This window comes from Muntiacus reevesi, chromosome 2, assembly GCF_963930625.1.
Source record: "Muntiacus reevesi chromosome 2, mMunRee1.1, whole genome shotgun sequence".
Taxonomy (NCBI): domain Eukaryota; kingdom Metazoa; phylum Chordata; class Mammalia; order Artiodactyla; family Cervidae; genus Muntiacus; species Muntiacus reevesi.
The window spans coordinates 158,862,069-158,883,809 of record NC_089250.1 but is presented as its reverse complement, the minus strand read 5'-3'; the positions used below and the strand labels follow the sequence as shown (position 1 = coordinate 158,883,809).

At 39.4% G+C, this 21,741-nt stretch overlaps 1 protein-coding gene across 1 annotated transcript in view; it reads left to right on the top strand.

Annotated features, from left to right (window-relative positions):
• Positions 1–21,436, top strand: part of SHTN1 (shootin 1) — a 101,970-nt gene extending 80,534 nt beyond the window's left edge. The window contains exons 16-17 of the mRNA XM_065923404.1: positions 1,716–1,908; positions 17,978–21,436. Coding sequence (XP_065779476.1) covers positions 1,716–1,908; positions 17,978–18,188 — 404 coding nt within the window. The 3' untranslated portion in view covers positions 18,189–21,436. The remainder of the gene's footprint in view (positions 1–1,715; positions 1,909–17,977) is intronic.
• Positions 21,437–21,741: the final 305 nt, after the last annotated feature.

Genomic DNA, 21,741 nt, shown 5'->3' with positions numbered 1-21,741 from the left:
TTGGACAGCTTAAACAGGATGCAATAATAATAATATTAAACATCATCATCATTTTAAACATTAAGCATTTTTATTCATATTTTTCTTTTGTATGTAACGAAAACATGAGTTCTGGCTCAGCTCAACCACCCTCCCCACTTTTTAATTGGCTTAGTTGCAGAACAAGCAGCAGGCGTTGGTGTATATTCAGAAACTAGATCTTGCTTTTCTACAGGGACAGATTGTTTAAAGCTACTGGGTGTTTCAGTCAGCAGTTACCCAAGAGCAGAATAGAGCTGCTCTGAAGCAAATCTTGAGCTCACCTTCAGATGTTATACTTTTTGGAATGGACTTTCTTGATCTTTCTGCCCTTTTCTCTTTACTCCCTCATTGCCATGCAGCATGAGGCTTGCCACAGGCAGGAGAGAGAGGCCTTTTGACCCAGAATATTCTATAATGTCACAAATTTGTCTGCTTCGATGGTATAGAGAAATCAATGAGAGAGGCAGACAGTGATGCTCTGTGAGCTGAGGCTTTCCACCAGACCAGGGGGATTAAGTCTAAAGGAGCTGGAGTCACAGAATGGCTGAACAATTTTCTAGCCTCTCTTATACAAGTTTTTCAAATTAGAACTTCATTTTTGGAGTTCATATGTTATACTCCTCTAATACATGACACATTTATATACAAATATAAGAATAAAATTCCAGAGCTTAATATTAGTGATCAAGGATTAGGTAACATTTTGGATTGTACCCACCAGTACTTTTCCATTTTAGGAGACGATCTGACATTGTTTAAGAAAAAGAGACTCCCAAGTTTTGTTTTCTTCTTAGTGACACCTTTCACGTTTGTTCTTTAGCTTAATTTTTTAGAAGTTCTAATTTTATTTGTACCTTTGTGACATTTTATAAATTATTCTGTTTTAAAAGAATACCTAAGGATTCCTTCTGAAGTTTCAGGAAAGACATATTAGAATCTTGCTTTGAAAAAGCTGTCTAGGATAGCAAGCATCTTCCTAACAGAAGATAGAAAAAAAGTAATGATGTAGTTTAGCTTCAGTGCCAGAAGTTTCAGATTGATATGCCAATAATTGTAGTAACAAGCCCTATTACAATTTTCTGATCCTATCTAAAGAGTAGAAAAGTCCAAAAGGTAAACAGCCAAACTCTTTGCCACTTAATTTTTATAATCCTGTGTCTGTATTTTAACAGGAAGTAAATTCACTTACTTCTCAATCACATTAAAATGAAAATGTTCATAAAAACTGTTTAATGCTCAGGAAACCTTCATGAGCTTCTTAAAAACAGCTTTTTGACATCGTTCCATTTTTTTTCTTTAAAATCAGAGCTGAGTTTGGGGAAGAATTAACTCTTGAGAGGCCAAATGATTCAAGAAGGGCTGCCAGAAAGCCATATTCTGTGAGAAGTAAAGACTTGACAATTCCAGTGTTACCAAGGACTCTGATCAGTTGAGCGAACCATGGCCTGGGGTTTTATAGTTGCTTAAAAGTCTGTACACAGTTTCTCAGCATGGTCCTGCTGCCCTGAAAAGCATTGGTGCCAGCCAAGCAGAGCAGTTTTCTAGTAGGAAGATTTTCCAGCATGCTCTTGAAATTTTAGCAAGTCTTGGCCTCTTCTCTTCCTGCGGGGATTTTCAGCTAATCTGTTTTTCGGTTCCATATTAATAAGCATCGAACAGAATTATTAAACTTGAGGTATGTGTTTGGTTTTAAGGTCCAACTGGAATATTAGCCACCTCAGAGTCCAAATCCATGCCCGTGTTGGGTTCTGTATCCAGTGTAACAAAAACAGCCTTGAACAAGAAAACTCTGGAGGCAGAATTCAACAGCCCGCCCCCCCCAACACCTGAGCCAGGTGAAGGGTCGTGTAAATGGGAAGGATGCTCAAGTTCCAAGGTTACATTTCAGTAAGTAATGATGCTCTTTACTAAGTAGTATGTAGAAAAAATCTGTGATGACTAATTTGTGTGCTACTTTGCTTTGTTTATCTCTTAGAGAGCTTTTGATTTGGTTAGCCAATAGATACTCTTCTTCCTCTGTTTGATGAGCCAACTTTTGATTCCAGGCTCCTAGCTTTAGAGGTCTAATGCTGATGCAAAGCAGATATATATAAAGAGAATTCCATCCCTAACTGGTTTGGTAATCTGATTCTTCTTCTACACAAAGAATTGACTTGGATGATCCTTATTCAGCATCAGAAGACATTTAATCATTCTTTCAAGATTAAATACTTAGATCATTCCTCTTAATGGTTCATGAGTGGCCAAAGAAGATACTAGATCTTTCAGAAGATACTAGGTCTTCCAACTTACTTTGAAGGGTATGTTTTTACAACCTTATTTTCTGATTCTCAATTAAAATGTACCTTAATATTGCTCTGTCCTGAGATTGAAGACATGCTATGTAAAGAGTTACCTGGCTTGAAAACTGGCACTTTGATTGTTAAAGAGTTAATCCTGCTATTGAATGTGTTTCAGACAGTTCTGGTGGAGGATCAATTTGTTTTATAACAATGGCAAGCTCTTTTTGAAATTAGTCTAGTTTTGCTTTAGTTCTCTTGCCAGGATGTCAGCTGGTTTGTCACACAAAGAAGAGGAAGAGGTGAGACAAATCAGATCAGCGAATATTGTAATCACGGTTAATTAAACCTCTGATTTCCTGTTCTATCAGGAAAGAAAGAATCCTTTTTTTTTTTTTGTAACTCTACCTGTCTTAGTTTTAAGGTGAAGCCTGGACAAATGAAGTTAAAATTCAGTTTAGATCTATTTTTGCCAACGGGTATTTTCTTCCAGTCTTGTATTTCTCTTATTGGTACTATTAACTTTTTTTCCCCTTCTTTTGGAATGAATGACCTTCTTTGCTGATTTACAGTTTTATCTAATTTCATTATGTTTAAAAATATATTTTCTCCTGCAGTCATGCATTTCCTTCTTTTGACGGGAGTCATTTGAACAGTTCTAACAGAAAGATGATCTATATTCATTCTTCATCTTTCCTATTACATTTGTTTAGCACCTAATTTGACATCAGCAGTCTGGCTACATTTGAACCAATATCCAGACACAAAAGCAATTTGGCTGAGACAAGTTAGTTTCTGAGAAATGCTTCAGTGTGTGTGTGTGTATAGATTTTTTTTTTCCTTTACCATTTTACACAGATAATCTTAATCAGAAAATACTGCAACTCCTTCCCCCTTTTGTCTGCCTTTTATTCTCCAAAAGTAAGTGGAAATTACATTTCCAAGAAAGGAAATGAAATAATTGCAGGCCCAAGGTCTGCAAAATGTGTGCTGAATTGACAGTGAAAAGGATCCATGTGTTGACAGACACAGTTGTTAGACACCATAAAGGCCTATGTGAAGCTCAATTTATTTCTCATCTTGCTTGTTCAATGACTGCTTAAGAGACACATTTCAATTTAATTTATCTACTTAAAGCACTAATACAAATACTCTGTGCTGCTGTATTAACTTTTAAACTTTGTAACCTAACGCTTGATTATTCAGTTCTTGACATGCTTTAGCTGAAATAACCAACGCCATGCATTTTCATATTGACAGCCATTTAGCAAAGAAGAATGGCTTTCTGAAAAATGTTTCTTAAGTACAGTCATCCAAATCAATCCAAGTATCTTGTGTATGTCCATGGTAATTATTCACTTCCCAAACAGATGCACTTCAAATCATTTTGTGTTTAAACCTAGCTTTTTAATGAGTAAAAGAAGTTTAACTTAGTGTAGTTGGATGTGAGCTTGAAAAGTAAAAAACTCATGTGATTTCTCAGGATCTCCTGAAAGTGGTTTAGCTACAGGGAATGAGAAAGGTTATTTCCTGGATTATTTCTGGCTGGCTTTTGACCAATAGGTTCGCTTTGTTATATAGGTTCACTCTGTTATACTAGCCATAAGGTGGAGGCAACCACATGTCTTACCTCGTAGATCTGAATTGTCACTTTGAAGTGAGATCAGCAGTTAAAGGACTTCCCTGGTGGCTCAGCTATAAAGAACCCACCTGCAATTCAGGAGAAGCAGGTTCGATCCCTGGGTCGGGAAGATCAGGAGGAGGAAATGGCAGTACACTCCAGTATTCTTGCCTGGGCAGAGGAGCCTGGCAGGCTACGGTCCGTGGGGTCACAAGAGTCAGACACGACTTAGCAACTGAAAAACGAAAAAACAGTGGCACCATTATCTTGAGCTGTGGCAACACCACCATAGTGTATTTCAGATGAGTGGCTTTATTGTCTCTTGACAAGTAATCAAGGTCAAGTGAAAGTGTTAGTCGCTCAGCAGTGTCAAGGTCAAGGGAGGATACCAATCACAGTAGCCTCTAATACATAACATTATTTTTTGTGCACATGTATGCATGCGCGCGTGCGCGCGCACACACACACACAAGTCCCTGCCACTCTTATGCTCCCTTCCGAGCCCCAGTTTGGCCTCCCTGCCCTGGTGTTGTTCCTTCTACCCCAGTTCTTTGCTTTTCCTTCCCTTTGTCTGAGATGCCCTTCCTCCAGCCGCTGCACTGTGTCACCTCCATCATTTATTTTCTCACATGTCAGCTTTTCAGTGAGACCTACTTTAACCATCTATTTAAAACTGTAACTCAACTCCTCTAAACTGCAATTCTTATTTGCAGTTTAAAACCCTTATCCTACTCCATTTTCCCCAAAACTGTTACTTTAACATACTATATACTTTGTTTATATATATATATGCTTATTTTTTTCTCTTCCCTCCTAGAATGTAAACTCCATGAGGATAGGAAATTTTTTGTTACTCATATATCTCAAACACCTGATGAAATTCCTGCCTTATGGTAGGCTCTCAGGAAATACTTACTAAATGAATGAATGAATACACTTTTTTATTAGTGAAACAGAATATCAATTAATTAGAATGCTCGGTTAACCTACATTACCCCCTTATTCAACAGTCACAAAATACAGATATATGTGTACCCAAATTTTAGATATTTTGGTTTGTTTGGGTGCTTTTTTGGTTTTTTAAACCTTTTGAAAATGCCCCAGTCATTTACATTGAGCGCAGGTGTGCATGTCTTCTGCATCTTTGTAGCTACACAAGATAGAGTGAGCAGAGACCGCAGAATGCCCAGATGTAAAAGAATGTTTCGCCTGTGCTCATTTGATTGGCCTCAAGTGGAAGGAAAGTTTGCTACCTACTTCTTAGAAACCTTTTAAAGTGAAGAAAGAAACATAGATGTTTTCTGCATAAGATCTTCACTTATCCAGAAAATTAAATAGCATCAAGCTCTTTCCAGAAAGTTTATTTTCCTTTTAATAAATCCCTAAAAATTATCATATGTGTGTGTTCCAAATAACTGAGTAAGTCCTGTTTGGTAAATTGTAGAGACAGAGGTACATGGGTTTATTTCTTAGGGACTTAGGAAATGGCAGGAGGCACCTTTGATACTTCATTGTAAGGATTAATTAACATTCTTGTCACCAGCCTGAGCAAACAAGGTTTTTTTTTGTTTGTTTTTTTGAACAAAAATGAAAACGAAGATAATCAGGACTTGGAGAAACCTAATTGTTTCTATTTCTCCTTTAATAATAGCTTTAGGAATAGTTGTGTCCTCTTTTAATTATTTCTAATTAAATAATTAGAAATAATTATGTGTGTGTGTGTTTGTATGTGCGCTCCAAGTCACTTCAGTCATGTCCAGCTCTTTGTGACTCTGTGGACTGTAGCCCTCTAGGCTCCTCTGTCCATGAGATTCTCCAGGCAGGAATACGGGAGTGGGTTGCTATGTCCTCTTCCAGGAAATCTTCTCAACCCAGGGACCAAACCTGAAATGTTTCCTGTATTGGCAGGCAGGTTCTTTACCACTAGCACCACCTGGCAAGCCCAATAAGTGTGTACTACCTGGTAATAATATCTTAAATCTAACAGTGAATTTGAATTTCATTAATTCTGATTAGTAATTGTTCAGACAGGAATTATGTTTATAACCTCCCTTTGTACTATGAGAGGTAAAGAGCTGGCCAAGCAAATGAAGAGTATAAGCTTTATTTTTGCTCTCATGCTCTCTGCAGCTGATCCAGAGTAAACTGACCGTGTTAAGATAGAGTAAGACTCATTGATTCAAGCTAATCAACGGCCATGTTGGTCAATATAAAATAGAGAAAATTCCAAATTACAGAGTTTTAAAAAGATAACTTTCATTACTTTTTGATAGCCACAGTACCTGGAAATAAACTGAATGTTGCACAGGGTCAAATGAACAAGAATGAGTTGTATTTTCATCAGTAAAAGCCTGTAGAGTGGGCGAGGAGTAACAGGGAAGCAGTATGGTCGGGTTTATAAACCAGTGTTTTCCCACATATGCTTAGGGTGGCAAGTAGCTTCAGATTATTTCCAGAATGCCAGCTCTACAATGATATCTTGGGTTTGCTAGCTGTATTATCTTTATGGCCTCAGGCAAGTTATTTAACCATTGACTGGTTCCTCATGTGGATGATGAGGGTAATCTTGTAGGGTTGTCATGTAAATTAAATAATAATGAAAAGTATTTCAACAGATTCCTTTTCTATTGTAATTATAATGCTGGGCCATTACTGGATGATCAGAGACAAAAGTTAGAGTTGAAAGCTTAGATATTGAACACCTGACTATTGACTGGACCAGGTTTCCTTGGGAAAATCATGTAACTTTTATTCTGGTTTTTTTTGTTTTTGTTTTTCTTGTTTAAAATTGAGGCAAATAGTTGAGGTATTTTCTAGATTCTCTTTCAAATCTAGAATCCCAATAAGTGAAAGTGCTAGTCGCTCAGTCATGTTTGAGTCCTCACGACCCCATGGACTGATGTAGCCTGCCAGGCTCCTCTGTCCATTGGATTCTCCAGGCAAGAGTACTGGAGTGGGTAGCCATTCCCTTCTCTAGGGGATCTTCCAGACCCAGGGATTGAACCTGGGTCTCCTGCATTGCAGGCAGATTCTTTACCATCTTAGTCACCAGGAAAGCCCAATAATCCCTCACAAATGTGGTTGCTAGATAAAGATGTTCACAGTTAAGAAAAGTTAAGCACATATTTTCTACTCCTAATATGTCTCTAAACATAGGTTTATAGAAAACACACACAAACCTAGAAATGTGAAATAATTTCTTGAAAAATTTTAATTTTTTAAACTATATCAGGGGAACTTACAAATCCAAATTGAAATGATTGTTATCCTTCAGGGCCAGGATACTCATTCCAACTCTGTCACTATTGCTCCAGATGCTTTTAGACCTACTTGGATTAGAGATAATCTGACCACAGAGGAAGTAAATTGGAAGGTCTTTCCTATCCATTTAATTTGGAGTGGAAAAAGTAGATGAGAAGTAGAGTGCTTTAGAGCCACGCAGTGAATCCTGCAAGAGAATCAGTGTCATGGTTCATTTTGGTTAAAAAAAACCTATATGATCCATTTTAACCACCACTGCATGTTCAACATGTTCCCAAATGACTCGGCTTTTGCAAGCTGATTCAATATTTGGAAATAGCCATCCGTTTGCCACCATTACAAATGCATTTAAAAAAATATGACTCAGACCCATGACATCCAACCACATGTACAGAAAAGTACTGTGCAATACAGGCAAGTCAAAGGGTGTTTCTTTAACTCCAGTTAGATTGACTGGTTCCAAATTTACATATTCTGGGGCATTGATTAAAGGGTAGCTAGGAAATTAATATTTCAGTAGCAAACATAAATTGAGCAATAAGTGAGAAAATGCAGTATAGTACCTAGGTATGGGTAAAGCTGTCTTCCATTTTATCCCGTGAGACACGTTAGCTCTATTATCAACAGAATGGGAAAGCCTGATGTTCTTGATTGATATAAGTGAAGTGAATTGGGAAAACATTTGGGAATGAAAGCTTATAACTGTCCATTGTATATGTTTCACCTGTTTTTAAGCTAATGTTGTCTATTATTCTTCATCAATATATATTAATATGTATCCATATTATAGCAACATTCATCTGAGAGGAAGTGTGCTTAAATTGCTGTAGGCAAGATGCCTGATGGACTTTTCTAGGTGGCACTAGTGGTAAAGAACCCACCTGCCAATGCAGGAGACAGAAGAGACATAGGTTCAGTCCCTGCGTGCAGAAGATCCCCTGGAGGAGGGCGTGATAAGCCACTCCAGTATCCTTGCCTGGAGAATCCCACAGACAGAGGATCCTGGTGGGCTACAGTCCATAGGGTTGGAGAGAGTCAGACACACCTGGAGCTGCTTAGTGCAGCATAAGAGATCCGATGGAGGCTGTGAGTAATGGTGCCAGTTTCCGATTTGGAGGTTCAGAGTTTTGCAATTTGCTTCTGTGATGTTTTGTTGTTGTTACTCATGTTTCACTAACATTTATTAAGCCAGTAGTTTCATGTGTTACTTTGATTCTCCCAAAGGTACAGATTGGAAGATTGGGCATTATCTCCACTTTACAGATGAGAAAACTGAGATTTAGTGACATAAACAACTTGCCCAAAATTCTATTCCTAATCCATAGTTGGGTCAGATTTTATTGAACCTTTTTCATTCTAACTTCAAAGCCCATGCTTTTGAATGACAGCATATTCATTGAGCATATTCAGAGCTCTAGGAATGGAAGTGAAGAAAATGACTATAAGGTTTCCCCTATAGGAAGCAATGCAGTTCATTTGGCCTATGTTACTCACATCCTGCTCCTCTGACCCTGCATATTCTTAGATGGTGTAATCTCTTTAATCTTTCCTCTTTCTAAGGCTAACCTAAACAATTAAAATATCTTTTGCCATGGGAAGAAAATGTCACCCAGTGAAACCCAAGAATTCTGAAAAGCAGAGTCCATCTGAATTAGCAAGAAGACTTGAAAGAGTAGCTGGAAATGAATTTGGAAAGAAATTGTTTTAATGTTTTTCATGTCAAACATCCAGTAAAGGAGCGTGCTTCACAAGTAAACTTGGGAAATTAATACACTAGAATACCAGCCTTAGCTCCTTTAGTCTTTGGCATAAATTTCATTTGTTGTTGTTTAGTCCCTAAGTTGCGTCTGAGTCTTTTGTGACCCCATGAACTGTAACCCGCCAGACTCCTGTGACCGTGGGATTTTCTGGGCAAGAATACTGGAGTAGATTACCATTTCCTCCTCCAGGGGATCTTCCTGACACAGAGATTGAACCTGTGTCTCCTGCACTGGCAGGAGGACTCTTTATCACTAAACCACTAGGGAAGCCCACGTTTCATTTATGAATTTTTTATTTTATTGACATTTCAAGCATGCTGAAGATTAGTTCATTCCCAGAAGTCAAGTACCTTGAACGTATCTGACTGTAACCATTGGATTTGAAAGATGTTTTACTAAATGATAATGTGACAATATAAAGATGAATCCCTGTGAATACTGTTTTTACAAAACATACATTCTCCAGCCCCAAATAAATTTCATTGTTGTAGCCACTTCATGCTGTACCCCTGTGAGTCAGCTCCACCTTTGATCAGTTCCCCATTAGCCCCTTTGAGTTTGGGCTGTAGTGTCCATTAGTCGTCATATTTTAGGACATCTCTTACATATAGAAAGATGGGCAGTTATAAAGAAAGCCTGGACAAATGGGCCAGCAGCATGGAGAGAGAAGTAAGCAGATCTTACAAGAGTTCTCCAGCACAATCAGTCAGAGGCCCAGGAGTTTCCTGTATTCTCGCCAGCTTGCCTTTTTGTCTCTGAACAGTCTCATCTTGGAAGTGGCCTTACTTGTCTGTACTGAGCTTTATTCATCTGTGTTCACTTTTTCTATTAATTACTTTTAGAAAGGTGAATATCCTCCTGAGAGTTACAACTAAACAAAGTGGTCAACCTCACGGATGATTTTTCATTTCATCCAGTTATATCTAAAACCTTGTTTCACAGGGGAGAACCCAGTTTCCGTTGTAACTGGTGTGATTTGCAGTGATGTCGTAGCTGTATCCTCATCTCTTGGCCATTCTCAAAGATGCTTTTAAGCCACAATTGCTAGAGACCCTTCCAGTTAACATTTCTCTAATTCATCATGCTTCTCTTCAACCCCAGATCTCCCCCGAACTCTAAGCTTTATCAGGCTTTTTAAAATTTCCTTTTTAACCATCAGACAGGCAGCTAGCTTGTCTTTTTTGTTTGGGAGGTCAAAACGGGTCACATTGTGCCCCATAGAAGAATTTAAAAAAACAAAAACCAATGTAGCAATTACAGGCCTTCAATTTCAATAGAAAAATGACCGTTTCCAGTGAAGCCATTTTTATTTCAATTTGCATTTAATTTCTAGATCTGTGGTGTCTCTAAATACATGTGACTTTTGGCCCCACAGAGATTTATTTTTGTGAGAGTTCGTCTTGTTTGAGCCATTAACTGACTACCAAAGTATAGTTGATAAAAGATAAATTTTAGATGTCTCATGGTTAGTATAATCAGTCAAATGTTTCTATGAAAGAAAAAGAAAATCTAATTACCATTTCTGGGTTTGGATTAAAAGATTGATTGACTTTTAAGTAGTCTCTCTTCAGGTTTTTCCCCATTATTTCCAGTGTGAAACTGATGTAGAAAAATGAAATCGCTCTTTTGCATTGGAGCTGCAGAATTTGAGCTTTTGAAATATGTTGCCAAATAGAAATTAAGATTCTCAACTTATTTTAGGGATGCTTGGCATAAAATTGCCTCAAGTCTCACCTGGAAGTTAGCTTGGTTGGTTATACAGCTATTTCTTTCGAGTCAACATTTTGTTCAGATAGAATAGAGCCGAGTTCTTTTAGTCCTTGGGGTGGACAGAGTGCGTTTGTTTTTTTTTTTCCTGTTACTCCCATCCACCCCCCCACCTCTTTTCTTTTCGTTTCGTGTATGTGAGTGTGCATGTGTTTGCTTGTGTGGTGCGGAGCAGAGAAAGGAGGGCACCTTCCGTGTACTTAGTAAACGTTTGTTTCTGAGAAGAGATGACTAGCTAGCAGAATGAACTGCATGGACGTTACTGCTTAAGCTGATGCTCTTATACAATTAAAGGATTTGCTGTGCTCTCCACTGTAATCTTAGTACCCCTGAATTGTGTACGGACACTGCAGGAAACGGCTCTGCTCGGCTAAGCACCGCGACAAAGGTTCTCCGTGTGTGCCAGCGCATGGACAATTAAGTTTTAACAACAAAATTAGCAGAACAACTGGATGTTCTGGAAGTTGAGATTGCCTCGCTGGTCTCTTTTTCCAGCCCCCTCCGTAGGAGTTTTCCTGTGGACTGCCCAGAAGACCCGCCTGTCCGTTTTGTCTCACAGGTGTTCTGAGTTGCTCCACAGACAGCAGATGCTTCCAGATTAATTGTTGAGGCTCTGTTATACCCAGTGTTAAAATTCTGTTGAGTAAATCTCAGAGTAGCTGTTAAAAATGCTGCTGAGCAATTCTCAGTTCTTTCAAAAAATGAATTGCCTTGTGACATTTGCCTCCAGTTGCCAACACCTATGATTTTTAGAAACTCAGCATAAAATATATCCTTTCGGCATGGAGAACCAAATTGCTTTTGGTGCTTTGTCATTTTTTTAAAACATCTTTCAGTAGTCTCTGCAGTATTTGCGTTTCCTTTTATTTTTGTATAGTGGAGTAGTGGGGACTTAAAATTTATTCAAATAGAAGTTCTGGCTAAAAGTTAAGTGTAGTTTCAGATCTGAGGATAAATTGATTTAACTTCTGAAACCTGATAAATGCTTTTCATCTGAAATATATTTTGTCATGCAACTATATAAAAAGTAGCACACTGAATTCTTCAGAACTTACCATCTTAAAAGAGAGTTTAAAGTATTTAATATAGTAAATTTAAAGAAAAATCTCTTAAAATTTAAAAATATTTTTCTGAAAATTATGAATGAAAATACAAACATTTTGTGCATGACAGCTTTCTTGAGGTGCCCACATTATAGATGATGACTCTGGTAGAAGACTTTATGTCTCTTAAAATTTCTTTTTTAGATAGCATTCACATTTCATAGCTGAGATCTCAGTCAGTTTTCCATGGTGACTTAAAAGTTGTAAAGAATTACAAAAATCTTTATAAGTAGCCCCCCAAAGTACCTTACACATTTAAAAAAAGAATCTTTGCCTGAGTTACAATCAGTCTTAGCTCATGCTTTATCATTGATTTTGCTGGTGAGAATCGTCTGGTTTCCTGGGCTGTCTGGGCCAGTGTATTTGGAATCCGTAAATGCGCAGAGCCCAGTTTACCCTGGAGGAATAAAAGAACTGGAACAAGGCTTCGTAGCTTTCACTCTGGTCTGGGAGGTAACCTGTGCGTTGAGAAGCTATGCTGCAGTTACTCCACCAAAGAAACTGTGGCTCAACGTGGACACAGAAGTCTTTGCCCAGGCATTGTTAACCTCTGTTAAAAAGGGATTCTTGTTAATCCTGGTGGCAAATCAGCATCCAGAAGGTGATGTCAGATTTCCAACCGTGCATGGTGGAATTCTGCTGCTTAACAGTATTTATTTTTCATAATTTAAAACTATATCTGTTTCCCCCTCAAACAGAAGCTGACCCAAATTGGCCAACTAATTTATTCTTTGAGCTTAAGTGTAGTTTCAAAAAGTACACAAAGCCAAAAGGAATTAGTTTCATTCTACCTTCACGATATGTAAAAGTTGTAGAATGAGCAATAAAGTAGAAAGTTTCATCTCTTGTTTGAAACTCGATTTGGGGAAATTTTGAACAAGTGTATTAAAATGTCCTGAAAAACAGGACGTCTAAGAGAAACAAAACTGCCTCTGGCTGCAGTGCCACTGCTGTTGACTGCTGTAGCAACTCATTAAAGGGCTTGGGGATGGGCTGGGGTTTGGGGGGGGTGGGTGGGCAGCAAGACTTCTTATTTTTACACAAGGGAAAATATAAAACTGACTTCCTCTTTGGAGTTTTCCCAGGAAACTACTTTATAAAGACACATTTAAATCTTTCCGTTTTCTGTCCTTGAAGGTGGTAAATATGATTGTGGCTTTATCCATTTTTATTGTAAATGAAGCAGAGTTCAGACCGTCCGGCTGTGCGTCATCTGTTGGACGGCTGCCACCAGCTAATGCAGGCGTCCCACTGGGAGACCAGAGAAGAACTATACTTTGATTCACCAGATTGTGTTAAATAGTCCAGCTGTTGCGATTTGAAAGATAGTTACCTCAGAAGTGAAATAGAAATGAACTTGGCATTTATGCCTCAAACCGTTTTTATACTGTTTGGCAATCAGCTTTTCAGAGGTAGCATTTTATAAAATAACTCTCACCGCTTAAAAGTTTCGTTCACTGTAATGTTCAAAATGTCCCACCTTTATATTATCAGTAAAATTAAGCTTGAGTGATATGCAAAATTTGCATGAAATAAGCATTTTCCCCCCTTCATTTCATGAGCTTTGATTGTATTCAATTGAGTTCAGAACCATGTCTATTAGGGCTCTTTGGGGGCATTAGTTAATTTGAATTGCAGCCGAAATGTTAGCTAGAATGTTGTTGAATATAATTGGAACGTGGAAAGTTGATTTTGAATGGAATTTCATTGAATGCAAACAATGATGTGCTTTTTTAAGAATTAGAAAGCTGCACTTTCATCTCTTGTAACACAGTCTGAGAAATCAGAGTCCCTTTATTATAAAGTTCAATTTTGGGCATTACCGTTTGCAATTGTTCTGATTCTTCTGGTACCAGTATCAGCTGGAGTCAGGTTTTTCGTTTTACTAGCAAGTGGCCCCATCTGCCCCAGCCTTCTGGCCCTCTTGCAGGTGGGGAAAAGTAACTGCTTTCTGAAAGGGCGACCAAGTTGTGTTGAGTTGGCCAAAAAATTCATTTGGGTTTTTCCGTAAGATGTTATGGGAAAACCCGAATGAATTTTTTGGCCTGCCCAATACTTAGGCATTAGGCTTCATGGAGTGGCATAGATTAGTATATTTTCTCCTAGCTTTTATTTTGCTTCTTGGTTTTTCTTTTTGTCTTGGAATAGCACTTAAATGATTGAAAATGACTCACAAAACACCTATTTGAATGGATCAAAAAATCACTGCTACTTTGTTGTGGTAAGAAAAAAAATATTTGACAGGAAGTCAAGATGCCACAATGTTAATCCTTATCTGCTATTAACAAATTGTGTACTCACACAAGCATTTAACTCACTATTCTTTGGTGTCATCCCCTGATAAATGAGAAGGATGGACTAGTTCATGTCAGTAATCCCTCTCAGCCTGAATAGTCCATGATTCCAGTCTTCATGTCAGCTCTAAAATTTAAGCTTTGGTTCGAGATTTTGCATCTTACAGGAGAAGGTCTGCCATACTTTTTATGAATACTGACTTTTAATTCCTTATTTGGGATCATTGCTCTTAGACGAATTAAAGTAGAAAAACTGAACCAAACAATGGTACACTGCAGTTCCTATTGGATTGTTGTGTTTGAGCACCTGGGATTTTTCACCTTGGGGAGAAGCCTCAGATTTAACCTTCTAGAACCTGCCACTGTTGCTGCCTAGAGTAGGAGCCTGGGTTCTAGGCACCATCACCAGGGGCGCTTTCTGGCTCTTCCCATAAGATGGGATTGGAGGTACAATGAGGAACAGGGTTCCTCATTCCAAAGGGAACCCTGGGCAGCTCCTCCATGGGAACCAGGGATAGACTTAATGATGTCACACCAGGAAGAACTAGGCTTAAGTCACAAAGGAAAAAAACAAAACAAGGGATAGTTCCAAGGGATGAATTTTATATTTATCAATCTGAAAGATACAGGTGAAAACAAGGATTCAGAAAAAAATCTGTAAACGTACCAGAATTAGCCTGTGGCATCATCATCGTGTTTCTAGAAGATGCCTTTGGTAAAAAGCTATGTGATGTTGTGGGATAATCAGGGACAGGGAGATAGGAACTTCTGATTCTTGTCCTAGTTCTGCCACCGATAAGCTGTGTAATTTTAGGTCTTGCTCCTCCCCTCTCCAAACCTCATTTTCCTTATCTGTAAAAGAAACAGTTGGACTAGACGATTGCAATAGTCCCTTTTAGCTTCAACCCTTTGGAATTCCAAGCCAGTGTTCATTATCTTTCAGAAACTAGTTAATTCTGATTCTCAACACATAGATTCAGAGAAGTTTTCCACTGTGCCAAGTTCAGTGATAACCAAAGGAGTTCTCAAATTGGAGTCTACAGGTGACTTAATAATAGATTAATCTATCATTGAGAAGCCTACTTCAGGAAAGAACAGCAGTTCTCTCGACTGAGACAATTCCAGGAAAATTGCAGCCTGTCCATACAGAATTTCTGAGTTTCCAGTTGGGTCAACATCATTTGTTGCTGTTGTGGAGCCCCAAGAGCACTTCCTGGAAGTTTTCAGCCTTCAGCTGATGAAGAAAGCATTTTTAGGATATGTTCATCACCCCTTCACCTGCAGACACACGGGGGCATGAAAACACCCATGGTAGTTCTACAAAAGTGATGAGTGAAGGTCAGTATGGATCGATAGAAATCGCTCACCTGAAATGAGATGGATACCTCCATTGCATGTGTCGAGCAGACTGGCTGGCTTATCTGCAATGGGCTTAGACCCAGTGTCATGGAACCAGACTAGGGACTTGACTGGCAGATTTTATGTGACTTTGACTGTAACAGTTTAACTAGACTGGAACTTCATTTTCTAGAATTCCCTTGAATTCTCTTACCCATTTGTTTCTAGGTTAGGCTTTGCCACAAGAGAAATTGGCACGAGCTTTAGAAAGTGGAAGTGACATAATAGTCTTTTTTTTTTTTTTTAATGCTCTGAAAGTGTGTGTAGGGCAGGCGTTTTTACTGCTCATGCACGTTGTCACCTAGTTGGCATGTGGCACAGCTGCCTCCCTCTCCCCTTCTAGCATCCCCAAATCTTGGGCCAGATGCATGTGTGATTCCATGTGGAAGGGCTCCAAGTTTACCCTGAAGTTCACCCGCATCAACAGGACTGGGGATTGTGAGAGATGGGGCTCTTGTTTGTCCTCAGCTTCTTGCTGCTTCTCACCTGCACAACCTGCTGATTTCAGGCCCAGCATCATACACAGACTCACATAGACTGCCTGACTGGCTCTCTCCATTGCCTGAGGTCTAACCTATAATGAATCCTAATGCCATTCACGGTGGTTCTGCTTCTCTGACCGTGGATTCGGTCTTTCAGGTGTTCCCTGGGTCAGAGGTCAAGCCAGATACCACTGGGGTGAATTCATCCCATGGTGATTGCCAAAACACTGATATCTTAAGAAGTGGATCTTTGACCAGAGTAGGTGGGCAGTGTCAGAGGTGTCTGCTAATGAAAAGGGTGTTGCCAGATTCAGGCAAAAATAAAGGAATCCGTCCTCACTACAGTGTAACGTTCCTCTCAGGCCCCTGGTCATCTCTCTGCTTTTACTCCTCCAAAGAAGACAGTTATGTGCTAGTTACTTATTGATGATAATCAAGTCACACAGTATAACTGGAAAGCTCTGTAGCAGTTTTCAAGCATTTGGACAGATCTCAGTGCTAGGTGGTAAAACTGTGGTCCCTGGGTTGGAGTTTTGTTACCTGTGGATGTATTGTGCAGGCCACTGTCTCAACAGTTGATCATTTGTTCTTGTTTGCTTTTGTTGTACAACAGAGGTATCTAGACCTGCTCACACAGAGGCCTTGGTTTCTGAGCATTCATTCTGAGCCTTTCACACACGGTAGTTCATTAGTATTCGCTCATTTGTTTGCTCCACAAATGGGTCTGCTCTGGGTGCTGCGTTTAACTATGAACAAAGCTAAACAGTCCAACTCGTGGATGCTTACATTTTACTTAAGAGACAGACGTTTAACAACTGGTTATTTAACTGTAACTGTGGTAAGTCCAACAAGGGAGCAGTATGAGGCAGTAAGGGAGTGTCAACCAGCAGGTCTGACCTACGGGTCAGGGAATAATAGACATCAACTCATCAGGGGAACTAGTAGAGCAGTGGGGAGACCTGGCCAGCAGTTCATCAGTACCCATCCTGACATCCAGAGGTGGACATGGGTCAGGGGTGTGCTGGGTCATGGTTAACGTTCTAGCAACTACCAGGAAGACCAGATAAGTCTGAATAGCCTCTGCCTTGCCTGCAACACACCCCTCAACCTCCAGGCATCAGATCAGCAGTCCAGCCCCTTCAGATGGTTGCTCCTATCCTATCTTCTGAGAGGACTAGGTGCCCACAGCCTAATCTCCTGACACGTGGCAAGAGAAGAGCGTTGCAGGACATCTCCATTTCCACAAGGAAATTATTGCCTATTTAGCTGGAGAAGCAGTAGCTTCTTACATCAGAAGAGAAGAGAGGAAACTGCAGTGGAAAAAGAAACTGCATTTGAAATTCAATAAGAAATTTCTCAAATATGACTCTCCTTTTTAGAAAAAGTGGTAACTTGGCATTTCAACTGACTCTCTAGATTCTCCCATCCGCCCTGGTTCCTTCCCTCATTCCTCCCCAGGTCTGCCCAGAGTCGTTCCTGCCAGCAAATGGCAGCAGCTGGCACATCTCTCAGCTGCCCATGGGGGTTGGTGGTGATTTATTTCCGTCCTCCACGCAGTCTCCTCAGAGCTAATCTGCACCCCCAGTACCCTGGGCACAAAGGAAGAGCTCCCTGCCTCCTTCCAGCTAAGCAGGGGTGGGGCAGGAGCCGGGGCAGCGGGCAGTGGGGGGTGTGCAGAGCACCTGGGAGCTTTGAGCTTCTATGAGAAGAGTGTGCGATTAAGCAGGTAGGTGCCTTTGGCTTTTTAACACTTCCGCAGTTAATTGCTCTGACTTTTTCTGCCTTTCTTCTGGCCTTGTGTTCCTAATATGTAATCTAATAGCTTTGTTTTTTTAAATGGCTGGCACCTCAAAGACCACTTTTTGCATGTTGATTAGACTTAGAATGTTTTGGGATTTTTTGCTCCTCTAAATCCAGGAATATGGAAAGATAAATGTTTTCTCTCTCTGCTTTTAATTTTTTGTTTGTTTGTTTAACTGTTCACCCCCTAGGCCTCCCAGTAACACTGGATACAGGAAACAATACATTGGCAGTGGAAAACAAGCCAAACCAGTTGTAGTTTTAGATCCTGTTTCCGCACACGAACCCCAAACCAAAGACCAGGTCGCTGAAAAAGATCCAGCTCAACACAAGGATGATGAAGGTGAAACTAAACCAGGATACAAACAGAAAGTGAAAGATACCAACAGCTCCAACTGCTGATTCATAAACTGAAGGCTGGCGTGTTCGGAAGTCCTTTTGCAATGAGCACATGATTAGTTTTGGTGTATTGGCAAGGGCTATAGACACTCTGTTCTTGTCACTGTATTCAGAATATAGGTTCTTTTCTGATGTCACTTTTGTAAGTAGTTCACCTATAAATATAAGTAAGCTATTTAGCAAAATACACATTCTTTGTAGCTTTTTTTTGTTCATAGGGATAAGATTTTTTTCTAATTACTGTATTAAATGTGACTTCTTTTAGAAGATAACAAAAAATTCAGATGTTATCTTCTTAGGTAATGTGTGTACCGCTAATCAAATGTAATGATGAAAGGTTGCAGCACTTGTGTATAATTGGATAAACAGAACTGACTAGCTTAATAAGGTGATTTTTAAAAAAAAACTCAGAGAAGCTTCTGTTTTGCATATCTGATCCTTTTTTTTTTTTTGATGGAGAAACTTCAGTAGCATGGAAATTGTTAGGCACTGTGGTATACAAATTACTTTCTAGGATATACTGAGATAAGCTTAAAATTTCAGGAGCTAATGTCAAGCTAGCAGTCCCATCAAGGCATCTGGCCCCACTGAAGTGAAGTCGCTCAGTCATGTCTGACTCTTTGCAACCCGATGGACTGTAGGCCACCAGGCCCCTCTGTCCATGGGATTTTCCAGGCAAGAGTACTAGAGTGGGTTGCCATTTCCTTCTCCAGGGGATCTTCCCGACCCCGGGATCAAACTTGGGTCTCCTGCATTGCAGGCGGACGCTTTACTATCTGAGCCACCAGGGAAGTCCCATACTCAGTGTTAATTACACAAGTTATTAACTATGGGATGATTGTGTCCAAAGCCTCCCAAAGACTTTGGAGGGAATGCCCTAGTGACCTGAATGCAGAACTGAGGTGAAGTCCAGAGCTTGAATTTAATAATAGAGTATTATCTTGGTAAACAGTGTGTTCAGTGCTGTGAGTCAATTGTGTTTTCTCATGTACTCGTGCGGCACAAGTACCATATTTTATCACAGTTCTTACGTACAGTGAAGATAAGTGACAAGCATACAATTTCTTGCTTCACTGCTGTTTTACATTACACAAATTTGTTGTTTTGTTTTGTTTTGTTTTTAAGGAAATTAGGTGGTAGTTAGTCTCCAAAAATACAATGCTTCAGTCTACCACGGTGAATAAAGAAATGTAATCAGGGATTTAAAAAAAAAAAAAAGACTTATGCAGCTTTTCAAAGTTGATTGTTTCAAAATTGGTGTTTATTTAAAATAAGTGGTAATGTACTTGAATGCATTTTCTTATGACAATGATTCAGTAATGGTAATTTTACTATTAAAGAAAGTGAAAGGGTTAGTTTTGTTAGCATAGCTCAGCATGAAGCTGTCAGGTGCTTCTCACCTAAGGGCGGAAGAAAATGATAGTAATAATTGCAGTAGTTGTATTTTATTTTTGCACGTATGCTAAACATAGGCTTGAAAAGGTGGGTAGGCAGGTAAATGTACTTCCTAAATTTGGAGATAATTATCTTTCTGTAGGTTCGTTAAGGCTTGGCTGTTTCCATGTTTCTTCCAGTGATGTTTTTACAGTTACTTATCCGTTCACTCATAGGGAATTAAAATGTAATGTTTTTCAACTGTGACTTCCCCTGATTGAACAATACTGCTGTATGATATACAAATTACAAACTGCATTAATTCACCGAAAATAAGGTCTGTTACGCTGTGATTTGAACTCTCCTCAGCACATTTATTAAAAAGCACCAATAGTTTACCACTAAAGGTCACTTGTGGCTATTGATATTTTTGGTTTAGTTCCCCACACTTGACATCCTTTAATAAAATAATTGTATAAGACTTGATAAGTTTAGTAGTTTTTAATAATCCACAAAATGATTTCTTTTGAGGAATTTTATGCTATGTTTCTTCCTGCTTTTCCCATTCCTGTGTATATTGTCTGCTAGCGTGTGTCTTAAAGGTATTTAGAAATATAAAATTCTGTACATTTGTAATTCCATCTTTCATCACACCCCCTTTCCAGGGTAAAGAGTCAACCATCTGGTGAAATGTGTTACCTGGACCAGGCAACATGTAGTCACTGGTATTCTGAAAGTGTTCTTACATTTTCTGAGCTGCTTATTCCTTCACCATGATCACAGAGTATTTAAAGTTACTTTGATAAAATTAATCCTAGTACCTTTCTGTAGCTGAGCTAGTCTCTCATAAACTCCTCACCTCCACTGGTTTCAGCACTTGCTCATTCCTGTGCAAATTGCTATGGCGTTAACGGCTAAAACCACACAAACTTGATTGGCCTGAGTGAAAACAGTGGACGTTTTGGCTCTGACTCTCTGTGTTAGTAGCTTCCGTTGTGTCTGACTCTTTGCAATCCCTGTGGACTGTAGCCTGCCAGGCTCCTCTGTCCATGAGATTTCCCAAGCAAGAATAATGGAGTGGGTTGCCATTTCCTTCTCCAGAGGATCTTCCCAACCCAGGGATCAAACCTGGGTCTCCCACATTGCAGGCAGATTCTTTACTGTCTTCAGACTACGCACCAGTAATTCCACCTTCCTTACCTTTTTGTTAACAGTAAAATGTCTGTTAGAAATGGAGTAGGGCAGGTAAAGATTACTGTTGATTATCCTACCAGGCCATTTTTTAGGATATTTGTCAGGTAAATGATAGTCTTTAGCACAGAATGTTAAAAACAAGGCTTGGATGATTTTTATAAATGCACACCATACATGTTTAGGGGCTTCCCTGGTGGCTGGATAGTAAGAATCTGCCTGCAATGCATGAGGTTTGATCCCTGGGTTGGGAAGATCCCCTGGAGAAGGGAATGGCAACTCACTCCAATACATATTTAATCATTTTCATCATGGAACAGCTTCAGCTTATGTGGCAATAAGTTGTGGATAATGGATAAACATCTCTCATCATCACTGACCTTAGGAAGGTCATCAAGCAGCCCTTACTTGGATTTGAAGTGTCTTCCGAGCACTAACATTCCCAAGTCCCCCTGCCATTTCTTATAAGGGGTATGATGAGTTTCTTTCATCTCTTTATATGTAACATCTTATATATGTTTTGTGTCTTTTATATGTCCTGTAACGTGTATAGAGAGAGAGGAAATATATAAATAGAAACAGTGCTTATCACTTTCAGAAGCTTGAAATGCTAATGTCCATTTGGTGACCCCAGTCCTCAAGTGAGTTAAAGGAGAATAGGCAGTGCTCGGCACTGAAATTAGTGTTGACTTGGTTGAGGTAATAAATCCCCTCTCTGGTTAATTTAGTTATTCAGTTACTAACTTAGTTGTACATTTTTGTTGCGGCTTCATTCGGTTATAATTTGTATCACAGTTTCAGGGCATACACTCACATGATCTCCCATATTTCATGTGTGTGTGTGTGTGTGTGTGTATGTGTGTGTGGGGGGTACATGTGCAGAGGTTATGCAAACACTTACCCATCGCTTATTGCTAAGAATCAGGGAAGGCAACAACAATCATACGCTGTGACACAGCTCTCTTGACTTAAGAGTGATACCCACCAATCC